Consider the following 13,085-nt stretch of genomic DNA (forward strand, 5'->3'; position numbering starts at 1 on the left):
CCAATTTTTTTCTCTACAAAAAATATAAAACTTAGGTCAGGCCTGGTGATTCATGCCTGAATCCCAGCACTTTGGGAGGCTAAGGAGGGATCACTTGAGGTCAGGAGTTCAAGACCAGCCTGGCCAAAAAGGCAAAACCCCATCTGTACTAAAAAAAAAAATTAGCCAGGTATGGTGGCAGGTGCCTGTAATCCCAGCTACCCAGGAGGCTGAGGCAGGAGAATCGTTTGAACTCGGGAGGCAGAGGTTGCAGTGAGCCTAGATCACACCACTGTACTCCAGCCTGGATGACAGAGTGAGACTCTGGCTCAAAAAAAAAAACAAAAACAAAAATACAAAATTTAGCTGCGTGTGGAAGTGCATGCCTGTAATCCCAGCTGCTTGGGAGGTTGAGGCAGGAGAATCATTTGAACCTGAGAGGCAGAGGTTGCAGTGAGCCAAGATCATGCTGCTGCAGGTGCCTGGACGACAGAACGAGACAATGTCTAAAAAAATAATAATAATAAGCCAGATGTGGTGGCATGCACCTGTAGTCCCAGCTACTAGGGAGGCTGAGGCAGGAGAATTGCTTGAACCCGGGAGGTTGCGGCGAGCCAACATCATGCCACTGTACTCCAGCCTGGGCAACAGGCAAGACTCCGTCTCAAAAATAGAAAAAAAAATATTTCCTGGCATTTTTATTCCTATTACAGAAATTCTTTCAAATGATTATCTCACCTTTTTCTTTCTTTTATTTTTTTTCCCTGCCTAGAAAGTGCCATATCTCACCTTTTATAATTTTGGTTTGTCAAAGTTAGGAAAGTATGATGTTCGCCCTAAAGACCACACTACATTGCCTTTGTGAAATGAGTCTGATTTCTGTTTGCTCTTTCAGATTAACAACATGAAGACCAAGTTTAAAGAAACAATTGAGAAATGTGATAATCTGGAGCATAAACTAAATGATCTCCTAAAAGAAAAGCAGTCTGTGGAAAGAAAGTAAGTATAATTGGTCTATTCTGTTATAACTGGCTCTATAAACAGACAGTTCCTTTCATTCCTATGGAAACACTCTTATTTTCAAATCTATGTATCACCAGTTTTCAGGAGTCTCCCTGTGTATGGAACAAGCTTCTCATCATTTATTATTTTTTTTATTTAGGAGGCAAGAGTTTTGCTCTTGTTACCCAGGCTGCAGTGCAGTGGCACAATCTCAGCTTTCCACAACCTCTGCCTCTTGTGTTCAAGCGATTCTCCTGCCTCAGCCTCCTGAGTAGCTGGGATTACAGGCATATACCACCACACCCAGCTAATTTTGTATTTTTAGTAGAGACAGAGTTTCTCCATGTTGATCAGGCTGGTCTCAAACTCTCAACCTCAGGTAATCCGCCAGCCTTGGCGTTCCGAAGTGCTGGGGTTACAGGTATGAGCCACCATGCCCAGGTTTTTGTTTTTTGTTTTTTGTTTTTGAGGTGGAATCTTGCTTTGTTGCCCAGGCTGGAATGTAGTAGCACGATGGCTCGCTACAACCTCTGCCTCCTGGGTTCAGGCGAATCTTCTACCTCAGCCTCCCAAGTAGCTAGGATTACAGGGACATGCCACCACATTTGGCTAATTTTTTATATTTTTAGTAGAGATAGGGTTTCACCATGTTGGCCAAAGATGGTCTTGATCACTTAACCTCCTGATCCACCCCCCTCGGCCTCCCAAAGTGCTGGGATTACAGGCATGAGCCACAGAGCCGGACTGGCTTCTCATTTATTAAAAAAATGTGGGGTTTCATACCAGATGGATGCCATGTGAAATGCAGTGCTCTCTTCTAATGTCTGTGCACTTGCAGTGTGTGGAGATATCTTCAGTTTTTGCCTGTTTAAAGCAATTTTCTACCATCCAGAGCCTTCAGCTTCTTTGAACCATTGTGGCTGAGAACTGGCAGCTAGGAAGGAAACTGTATCTAAGCTGGAGATATTCTAAGCTCTGGCCTTGGGCAGGAATTAAAGGGAAAAGATGCTGAATATGGAGCAAAAAACTCATGGACAGCATGGCAAAAACATTCTTTATTTACTGTTACTTGGGAAGATAATTGCTACTGATTGAAATTACCAGCCAGGTGTAGTGGCTCACGCCTGTAATCCCAGCACTTTTGGGAACCTGAGGCAGGCAGATTGCTTGAGCCCAGGAATTCGAGACCAGCCTCATGGTAAAACCCCATCTCCACTAAAAATACAAAAATTAGCTGGGCATGGTGGTGCACACCTGTAGTGCAATCTACCTAGAAGGCTGAGGTATGAGGATCACATGAGCTTGGGAGCCGAAGGCTGCAGTGACTCAACATCACACTACTGCACTCCAGCCTGGGCAACAGCAAGACCCTGTCTCAACAAAAATAAATATTTTTTTAAAGCTATTATAAAATCAACACTACAAAATTAATAGAGGTAAAAATTAAAAATTAGCCGGGCGTGGTGGCTCAAGCCTGTAATCTCAGCACTTTGGGAGGCTGAGGCGGGTGGATCACAAGGTCAAGAGATCGAGACCATCCTGGTCAACATAGTGAAACCCCGTCTCTACTTAAAATACAAAAAATTAGCTGGGCATGGCAGTGCGTGCCTGCAATCCCAGCTACTCAGGAGGCTGAGGCAGGAGAATTGCCTGAGCCCAGGAGGCGGAGGTTGCGGTGAGCCGAGATCGCGCCATTGCACTCCAGCCTGGGTAACAAGAGCGAAACTCCATCTAAAAAAAAAAAAAAAAAGCTGGGCACGGTGGCTCAAGCCTGTAATCCCAGCACTTTGGGAGGCCGAGGCGGGTGGATCACGAGGTCAAGAGATCGAGACCATCCTGGTCAACATGGTGAAACCCCGTCTCTACTAAAAATACAAAAAAATTAGCTGGGCATGGTGGCACGTGCCTGTAATCCCAGCTACTCAGGAGGCTGAGGCAGGAGAATTGCCTGAACCCAGGAGGCGGAGGTTGCGGTGAGCCAAGATCGCGCCATTGCACTCCAGCCTGGGTAACAAGAGCGAAACTCTGTCTCAAACAAAAAAAAAAAAAAAAAAAAATTAAAATTATCCTATGCTTTCAGCACCCTAACAAATTGAACAACTGCTAAAGAATACAAAGTTAAAACTGGAAGGTTTTTTTTGAGACAGGGTCTTTCCCTGTCATCCAGGCTGGAGTACAGTGGTGCAATCTTGGCTTACTACATGTTTTTTTTGAGACAGAGTCTCACTCTGTCGCCAGGCTAGAATGCAGTGGTGCGATCTTGGCTCATTGCAGCCTCTGCTTCCAGGGTTCAAGCAATTCTCCTGCCTCAGCCTCCTGAGTAGCTGGGACTACAAGCACACACCACCACGCCCAGCTAATTTTTGTATTTTTAGTAGAGATGAAGTTTTACCTTGTTGGCCAGGATGGTCTTGATCTCTTGACCTCGTGATCCTCCCACCTTAGCCCCCCAAAGTGCTGGGATTACAGGCATGAGCCACCATGCCCAGCCTCTGGCTAATGTTTTTGTAGAGACTGTTAGCATTATAGGTGTGGGCCACCCCACCCTGTAAAACTGGAAGTTCTTTTTCACCCCCTAGATCCTGCTATCTAGTGGTAACCATTATTATTATTTTTGTTTCTGAGATGGAGTCTTGCCCTGTCAAGAGGCAATCTCACCTCTGCCTCCCAGGTTCAAGCATTCTCCTGCCTCACCCTCTGGAGTAGCTGGGATTATAAGCACCCGCCACCACACCTGGCTAATTTTTGTATTTTTAGTAGAGATGGGATTTTGCCATGTTGGCCAGGCTGGTCTCAAACTCCTGACCTTGTGATCTGCCCGCCTCGGCCTCCCAAAGTGCTGGGATTACAGGCGTGAGCCACTATGCTTGACTGGTATACATTGTTAACCAGTACTGGTGAATATTTATTCTTCTAGATGTTTAGCTTGGCCCATATAAATATCGCACATGCATAATCTTTTCTCTACAAAAATAGAAAGTAGGTATTCTCTTTGATAAAGTGTGTTTTTGGAGATTTTTTGTATACTGGCACATCTAGATCTATCCTGATCTTTGTAATAGCTGCATGCTATTTCATTGTACGGATGTACCATAATGATTTTTGTGGGTTTTTTTTTTTTTTTTTTTTTTTTGTCAGTGTTGAGATAAGGTCTTGCTATGTTGCCTAAGCCCGAGTACAGTGGTATAATCATAGCTCACTGCAGCCTCCAGATCCTGGGCTCAAGTGTTCCTCCTAGTCTGAGCTTCTTTTTTTTTTTTTTTTTTTTTTTTTAAGTCTGAGCTTCTTGAGTAGCTATGACTACAGGTGTGCACCACCATGCCTGCCCAATTTTAATTTTTTTTTGTAGAGACAGAGTCTTGCCATATTGCCCAGGCTGGTCTTGAATTCTGAGCCTCAAGTGATCCTCCTGTCTTGGCCTCTGAAAATGCTGGAATTATAGGCATGAGCCACTGTACCTGGCCTTCCGTAATAATTTTGACCAAGTCCCTATTGATTGTGTCAAGTTGTGTCAAATCTCACACTACTATAAGCAACACTGTATAAGCATCTTTCTCCATGTTTCTTTTTACCCAATCCTGAGTGTATCTATTCTTTTTTTTTTGAGTGCAATGGTGCGATCTCAGCTCACTGCAACCTCCGCCTCCCGGATTCAGGCAATTCTCCTGCCTCAGCCTCCTGAGTAGCTGGGATTACAGGCACGCGCCACCATGCCCAGCTAATTTTTTTGGATTTTTCAGTAGAGACGGGGTTTCACCATGTTGACCAGGATGGTCTCGATCTCTTGACCTTGTGATCCACCCGCCTTGGCCTCCCAATGTGCTGGGATTACAGGCTTGAGCCACCGCGCCCGGCCGAATGTATCTATTCTATGGGATAAATTCCTAGAAGTAAAACAGCTGTGTCAAAGGGCATGCAAATTTTTATTTATACATTTATTTTGAGACGGGATCTTGCTCTGTCACACAGGCTGGAGTGCAGTGGCGCAATCTCAGCTCACTGCAACCTTTGTCTCCTGGGTTCAAGCGGTTCTTCTGCCTCAGCTTCCAGAGTAACTGGGATTACAGGCCCATGCCACCACAACCAGACAGTGTTTCACCATGTTGACCAGGCTGGTCGTGAACCCTAGACCTCGTGATCTGCCCTCGGACTCCCAAAGTGCTGGGATTACAGGCAAATTTTTTATTTTTATAGATGTTGCCAAGTTGTTTTCAAAAGAGTTTATACCAGTTTATGCTCCAGTACCAGTGTGTAAGAGCACCTCTTTTCTCATGCCTCAGCTCTTGGGTGTTCTAATACATAAAAATAATATCGCAAGGCCAGGTGCGGTGACTTAAGCCTATAATCCCAGCACTCTGGGAGGCCGAGGCAGGTGGATCACGAACGAGGTCAAGAGATCGAGACCATCCTGGTCAACATGTTGAAACCCCGTCGCTACTAAAAATACCAAAAAAATTAGCTGGGCATGGTGGCACGTGCCTGTAATCCCAGCTACTCGGGAGGCTGAGGCAGGAGAATTGCCTGAACCCAGGAGGCGGAGGTTGCGGTGAGCCGAGATCGCACCATTGCACTCCAGCCTGGGTAACAAGAGCAAAACTCCGTCTCAAAATAATAATAATAATAATAATAATAATAATATCGCAAATGTGGGTTGTTTTTTTTTTGTTTTGTTTTGTTTTGTTTTTGTTTTAGACAGGGTCTTACTCTGTCACCCAGGCTAGAGTGCAGTGATGGATTCACAGCCCACTGCAGGCCCAAATTCCTGGGCTCAAGCAATCCTCTGCCTCAGCCTTCCAAGTAACTGGGGCTACAAGAAGTGCACACCACCACACCCAGCTAATTTTTTTTTTTTTTTTTTTGAGACGGAGTTTCGCTCTTGTTACCCAGGCTGGAGTGCAATGGCACAATCTCGGCTCACCGCAACCTCCGCCTCCTGGGTTCAAGCAATTCTCCTGCCTCAGCCTCCCGAGTAGCTGGGACTACAGGCGTGCACCACCATGCCCGGCTAATTTTTGTATTTTTAGTAGAGACGGGGTTTCACCTTGCTGACCAAGATGGTCTCGATCTCTTGACCTCGTGAGCCACCCACCTCGGCCTCCCAAAGTGTTGGGATTATAGGCGTGAGCCACCGCGCCCGGCCACACCCAGCTAATTTAAAAAAAAAAATTTTTTTTTTGTAGAGATGGTGTCTCACTATGTTGACCAGGCTGGTTTCGAACTCCTGGCCTCAAGTGACCTTCCCACTTTGACCTCCCAGAGTGCTGGGATTACAGGCAGAGCCACTCTACTGGGTCTCTAATGGTGTGGGTTGTTTGGTTGGTTGATTGAGACAAGGTCTCGCTCTGTCACCCTAGAAGTGCAATGGCATGAACACAGCTCACTGCAGCCTTGACCTGCTGGGATCAAGCAGCCCTCCCACTTGAGCCTCCTTTGTATCTGGGACCACAGGTGCACGCCACCACGCCTGGCTAATTTTTTTGATTCTTTATAGAGACAGGGTCTTACTTTGTTGCCCAGACTGGACTCAAACTCATCTCCTCTTTCATTTGCTGAAGTGATCCTCTGGCCGCAGCCTCTCAGAGCATTGGGATTCCAAGCATGAGCCAATGCACCCAGCCTCAAATGGTGGTTTCATTTGCAATTCTTTACTTATGAGTAAGACTGGACATCAAGAATAGGGCACTCCCAAGTCTAAAACCCTTTGGTTAGAATAAGTGCCCTTTTTTTCCCTCCAGCAAATGCAATGAAGTCAGGGTACTTGACTCTCCAAGAATGTCACTTTTCCTCATATCTTCATTATCACAGCTATCATCTCGAAGGCACCTATGTAACTACTGACTGCAAAACAAAGAAGCAAAATTTTTTCATCAGTCATAGAATAGTTTCTGCTACTGAAAAATTTCTGATCCTTAAAAAAAAAAAGTGTCAGGCCGGGCGCGGTGGCTCAAGCCTGTAATCCCAGCACTTTGGGAGGCCGAGGCGGGTGGATCACGAGGTCGAGAGATCGAGACCATCCTGGTCAACATGGTGAAACCCCGTCTCTACTAAAAATACAAAAAACTAGCTGGGCGTGGTGGCGCATGCCTGTAATCCCAGCTACTCAGGAGGCTGAGGCAGGAGAATTGCCTGAGCCCAGGAGGCGGAGGTTGCGGTGAGCCGAGATCGCGCCATTGTACTCCAGCCTGGGTAACAAGAGCGAAACTCCGTCTCAAAAAAAAAAAAAAAAAAAAGTGTCTTAAAAGTACACTTGTGGGCCGGGTGCAGTGGCTCACACCTGTAATCCCAGCACTTTGGGAGGCCAAGGTGGGTGGATCATGAAGTTAAGAGTTCAAAACCAGCCTAGCCAAGATGGTGAAACCTCATCTCTACTAAAAATACAAAAATTAAGCCGGGTGCAGTGGCTCACGCCTGTAATCCAAGCACTTTGGAGGCCAAGGTAGGCGGATCACCTGAGGTCAGGAGTTCAAGACCAGCCTGACCAACATGGTGAAACCCCATCTTTTTTTAAAAAAAAAAAAAAACCATATATATATATATATATATATATATATATATATATAAATTAGCCAGGTGTGGTGGAGGGTGCCTGTAATCCCAGCTAGTTGAAAGGATGAGGCAGGAGAATCACTTGAACTCAGGCCACAGAGGTTGCAGTGAGCTGAGATCATACCACTGCACTCCAGCCTGGGCAACAGAGTGAGACTCTGTCTCAAAAAAAAAAAAAAATACCCTTGTGGGCTGGCACACTGCCTCATGTCTGTAATCCCAGCACTTTGGGAGGCCAGGGCAGACGGATCACCTGAGGTCAGGAGTTTGAGACCAGCCTGGCCAACATGGTGAAACCTGGTTTCTACTAAAAATACAAAAATTAGCCAGGCGTGGTGGCGGGTGTCTGTAATTCCAGCTACTTGGGAGGCTGAGACAGAAGAATCACTTGAACCCAGGAGGCAGAGGTTGCAGTGAGCTGAGATCGTGCACTCCAGCCTGGGCAACAAGATCGAAACTCCATCTCAAAAAAAAAAATACACTTGTGTTGCCAGCCGCTGTGGCTCACGCCTGTAATCCCAGCTCTTAGGGAGGCAGAGTCAGGAGGATAGCTTGAGCCCAGGAGTTCGAGACCTCCCTTGGTAATATAGCGAGACCCCGTTCTCCACAAAAAGGAAAAAAACAAAAGACAAAAAAAAAAGTGGGGGGTAAAATACACTTTCGTTAAGTAGAGCAAAATTCTTGCTTTGCATAGCTGTTTGCAATGGCAGCAAACTAGCCTTCCTCACTATGGGAGAAAGGGGCCTGTCCAAAGGCATTCTGAGGTCATGGTTTCTCTGGTCAACCCCAGATCAGAAAGGCGACTGTGTCAGCAAATGAAAAATGTGCTTTTGTCTTCCTTTGTTTTTCAAAAGGTGCACTCAGCTAAACACGAAAGTGGCCAAACTCACCAGTGAGCTCAAAGAGGAGCAGGAGATGAACAAGTGTTTGCGAGCCAACCAAGTCCTCCTGCAGAACAAGCTAAAGGAGGAGGAGAAGTTGTTGAAGGAGACCTGCGACCAAAAAGATCTGCAGATCACCGAGATCCAGGAGCAGCTGCGTGATGTCATGTTCTACCTGGAGACACAGCAGAAGATCAACCATCTGCCTGCTGAGGCCCGGCAGGAAATCCAGGAGGGACAGATCAACATCCCCATGGCCTCAGCCTCAAGTCCCGCCTCTTCTGGGGGCAGTGGGAAGTTGCCCTCCAGGAAGGGCCGCAGCAAGAGGGGCAAGTGACCTTCAAAGCAACAGACATCCCCGAGACTGTTCTCCCTGGCACTGTGAGGGCATGCTGGAACCTTCAGCTAAATGTGAGGGTAGGCCCTAATAAGTACAAATGAGGATCAAGCCACAGTTGTTTGGCTCTTTCATTTGCTAGTGTGTGATATAGTGAATGTAGAGGGTACTGACTGGGAGAGCTGATGGAAAGGGGCTGTGTTTGAAAAGGTCTTAAGAGTTCACTAACCTCAGACATTCTAATGACCATTTTGCCTTCTTGCTTGGTAGAAGCCCCAGCTCTGTTGTGCGTTTTTCCATTGTATTTATGGAGTTGGTGCATTTGACATTCAGTTCTGGGGTAGGTTTAAGTTGTTAAGTTATTTCTTGTAACCTCAAAGGTAAGGTTATCTAGCACTAAAGCACCAAACCTCTCTGAGGTCATAGCAGCTGCTTTAAAGAGAGGTTTCTATTGGCTGCTGAGGAGTTATGAAAATTCCCTAGCAATAGTGTCATATTATCATCTCCCCCTTCCTCTGGGGAGTGAAGAATTGCTTGAATGTTATCTGAAAAGAGGCCTGGTAGTAAACCAGGCCCTGGCTCTTTACCAGCAGTCATCTCTTCTTGCTCTGGGGCTAGCCAGGAAAAACAAACAGCCTGGGGCACATTGGGTAGACTAAGTGTAGGAAAAATGGTGGCAGCTCCACTGTTTATTTTTGGTGACTTCATACGTCATTATCAACCTCAATTAAAGAGGAGGCTTAATGGCTGTTCCCAAACTCAAATCTCAAAGTGGATATCCTAGCATCTAGCAAGAATAAGTGGGGAGATTACTCATCTGTGTGAAAATGTAGAGTGAGGTCTCTGACTAGCTAATTGTGTATTTTGCTGGGTGCAGTATTTTCTAAATGTTTACAAAAGATTGGGCTGCATGTTCAGGTTGCAGCTAGAGGGAGCTTGGGCAGATTTTCAATTACGCTTTCAAGATATAACCAAAGGCTGTTTCTAAATCCTAAAATTAGAATTTCAACAGAGCCCCCTTTAAACAGTCATGTAACGCTTGTGTGGGCCAACAGAGGAGCTGTGTACTCTCTCTGGAACCATAAATGTCAAAGAATTCATAACCTGTAGTAACTGAGCAAACTTAAAATAAGACCTGTGTTGGAATTTAGTTTCTTGAAGAGGTAGAAGGACAGGTTAGTAAGATGTATTGTTAAATGATGGGATTTGGTTTTTGCTTTATAATTAGCCAAAGGTTCAAATGATCACATTTCAGAATAGGTTTTTAGCCCCTATTTAGGCCTCATCCCCTCTGACCTAAATCTTTTTTTTTTTGGAGGCAGAGTTTTGCTCTTGTTGCCCATACTGTAGGCTGGAGTGCAGTGGTATGATCTCAGCTCACTGTAATCTCTGCCTCCCAGGTTCAAGTGATTCTCCTGCCTCAGCCTCCCAAGTAGCTGGGATTACAGGCATGCACCACCATTTCTGGCTATTTTTTTATATTTTTAGTAGAGATGGGGTTTCACCATGTTGGCCAGGCTGGTCTCAAACTCCTGACCTCAGGTGATCCACCCACCTTGGCCTCCCAGACTGCTGGGATTACAGGCATGAGCCACTGCTCCCAGCCCCTAAATGTCTCATGTTACTTGTTAGCACATCAACTGTATCACTAATCACCATCTGTATGTGGGATGTGCTGCAGCATTTCCCAAAAAACTTTACCTGTAATGTTGCAAAATGAATGTACTCAGACATTCTTAATTTTTACTTAAGGCAGACCAACTCTTTCAGTCCCTCTTGGACTTATATGTACAGATACCTTAAAGCTAGAGTGGGAATGTAAAGCATAACCTAATTCTCTTTCCTATAGAGATTCTATTTTATTTAAAATATATTTTTACACTAGTTAGAATCCTGCTGTTTTGGCCAAGTACTTGTCTTGCATGTCTGACCTTGTAGAAGCTAGGGTGGATCATAGCATACTAATGAAGAGAATTAGAAGTGGTTTACAGGCCGGGCGCGGTGGCTCAAGCCTGTAATCCCAGCATTTTGGGAGGCCGAGGTGGGTGGATCACGAGGTCAAGAGATTGAGACCATCCTGGTCAACATGGTGAAACCCCGTCTCTACTAAAAATACAAAAAATTAGCTGGGCATGGTGGCACATGCCTGTAATCCCAGCTACTCAGGAGGCTGAGGCAGGAGAATTGCCTGAACCCAGGAGGCGGAGGTTGCGGTGAGCCGAGATCGCGCCATTGCATTCCAGCCTGGGTAACAAGAGCAAAACTCCGTCTCAAAAAAAAAAGAAGTGGTTTACAAAGCTCGCTCACTCCTCATTTCTCTGTGATCCCCTCTATCCAGTAGCCCCACCACCACCTGGGAAAACATATTTTTCACCATAGGTGGGATAAATGCTCTGAAAGGCTATGCCCAGAGGAATGGGCAAACAGGCAAATGTTTCCAAACTACTTGAAAGTTTGAAAAAAAAAATATGTTCCTTTGCAGGTAGACATTGCAATATATATATATGTGTGTGTGTGTGTGTGTGTGTGTGTGTGTGTGTGTGTGTGTGTGTGTTCCAGGAAAAAAAATAATCTTACCAAGATATGTAAAAATGTAAGTGGTTGTTTTTTTTGTTTTTCTTGTTTTTTTGTTTTTTTAAGTCAAAGAGTCATGTTTGAATTTGACAAAATCACATCAGACAGAAGCTGTGTTTTCTTCAGGATGGCAATAAACCACTTAGTATACCTATGCTACCTTGAACAATGAAATTGAATTAAAATAGCCAGACTTTGAAATTATTCTGCCTTGTGTGAAATTCTGTCTCTGATTCACATTTGCTTGGGAGCATGTATCTAATCTAAGAAAGTGTCAGCCAGGCCCAGTGGCTCACACCTGTAATCCCAGCACTCTGGGAGGTCAAGGTGGGAGGATGACCTGAGGTCAGCAGTTCACGACCAGCCTGGCGAACTTCGTGAAACCCTGTCTTTACAAAAATACAAAAATTAGCCAGGCATGATGGTGGATGCCTATATTCCCAGCTACTGGGGAAGCTGAGACTAGAGAATCACTTGAACCCAGGAGGTGGAGGTTGCAGTGAGCTGAGATTATGCCATTGCATTCCAGCCTGAGCGACAGAGCAAGCCTCCATCTCAAAAAAGAAAAAATAAATAAGTGTCAATGGCCTTGGTTTAGAAAGCAACGTAAAAATCAACCCCTTGGTTGGGTGTGGTGGCTCATGTCTGTAATCCCAGCACTTTGGGAGGCTGAGGTGGGAGGAACACTTGAGGCCAGGAGTTCAAGACCAGCCTGAGCAACATGGCAAGACCAAATCTCTACCAAAAAAAAAATTTAATTTGCCAGGTGTGGTGGTGCACACCTGCAGCCCCAGCTACTTGGGAGGCTGAGGTGGGAGGATCACTTGAGCCAGGAGTTCAAGACTGCAGTGAGCTGTGATTGTATCACTTCACTTCAGTCTGGGCAACAGTGAGATCCTGTCTTTAAAAAAAAAAACAAAACAAAACCTCAACAATACAGTGAACATCTGGATTAGTCATCTTTCTGCTCCCTTCCTCCAGCTTCCCAAACTAATGAAAAGTAGCTGAACTGGACAGGGGAAGTCCCAGGCACACAACTCTTTTGCAAACTAAAAGCAATTTTTTTTGAGACGGAGTCTTGATCTGTCACCTAGGCTGGAGTGCAGTGGCATGATCTCGGCTCACTGCAACCTCCTACTCCCAGGTTCAAGCAATTCTGCCTCACCCTCCTGAGTAGCTGCAATTATAGGTGTGCACCACCACACTCAGCTAATTTTTTTCTATTTCGAGTCGAGGCGGGGTTTTGTCTTGTTGGCCAGGCTGGTCTCAGACTCCTGACCTCAAGTAATCCACCCCCTTGGCCTCCTATGGGATTGTAGGCGTTAGCCACCATGCCCAGCCACTAAAAGCAATCTCTACACCTGAGACTTTTTTCCATGCCCTACACTAAACTGAGATTTTGGCGGGGGGGGGTGGGGGGAGTGTTGTTTTTGATGGGAAACCGTCATAAATGTGACTTGTTAGGATACATTGACTAATATATAAAACACTGAAGCAATTACCCACTCCCTGTTTGCATGGCAAAGTTGTCCTCCTCAAAAGGGCTGAGAAACTGATTTCCACAGCCAGCCAGTAGAGTGTGGAGAGCTTGGCAAATCACGAATGAACAACCTTCTGTCATCGTTTAGAAACCCCTCCCCTATCCTAGTACAGTCAGGCTCCACAAGCTACAAATACCATCCATGAGATCTGGCTGCTGTGCACGATGCCACGTTACTTGGGCTGGTGGCATATTTTGGCTTGTACGGTGGAAGTACATGGGCTTA

At 45.6% G+C, this 13,085-nt stretch overlaps 1 protein-coding gene across 2 annotated transcripts in view; it reads left to right on the forward strand.

Moving 5' to 3' along the window:
• The window catches only part of BRAP (BRCA1 associated protein), a 49,155-nt gene extending 37,632 nt beyond the window's left edge, over positions 1–11,523 (forward strand). For both annotated transcript variants that reach the window (XM_003932244.4, XM_010342873.2), the window contains exons 11-12: positions 875–978; positions 8,382–11,523. In XM_003932244.4, coding sequence (XP_003932293.1) covers positions 875–978; positions 8,382–8,745 — 468 coding nt within the window. In that variant the 3' untranslated portion in view covers positions 8,746–11,523. The remainder of the gene's footprint in view (positions 1–874; positions 979–8,381) is intronic.
• Positions 11,524–13,085: the final 1,562 nt, after the last annotated feature.

This window comes from Saimiri boliviensis, chromosome 7 (genome assembly GCF_048565385.1).
Source record: "Saimiri boliviensis isolate mSaiBol1 chromosome 7, mSaiBol1.pri, whole genome shotgun sequence".
Classification (NCBI taxonomy): Eukaryota; Metazoa; Chordata; class Mammalia; order Primates; family Cebidae; genus Saimiri; species Saimiri boliviensis.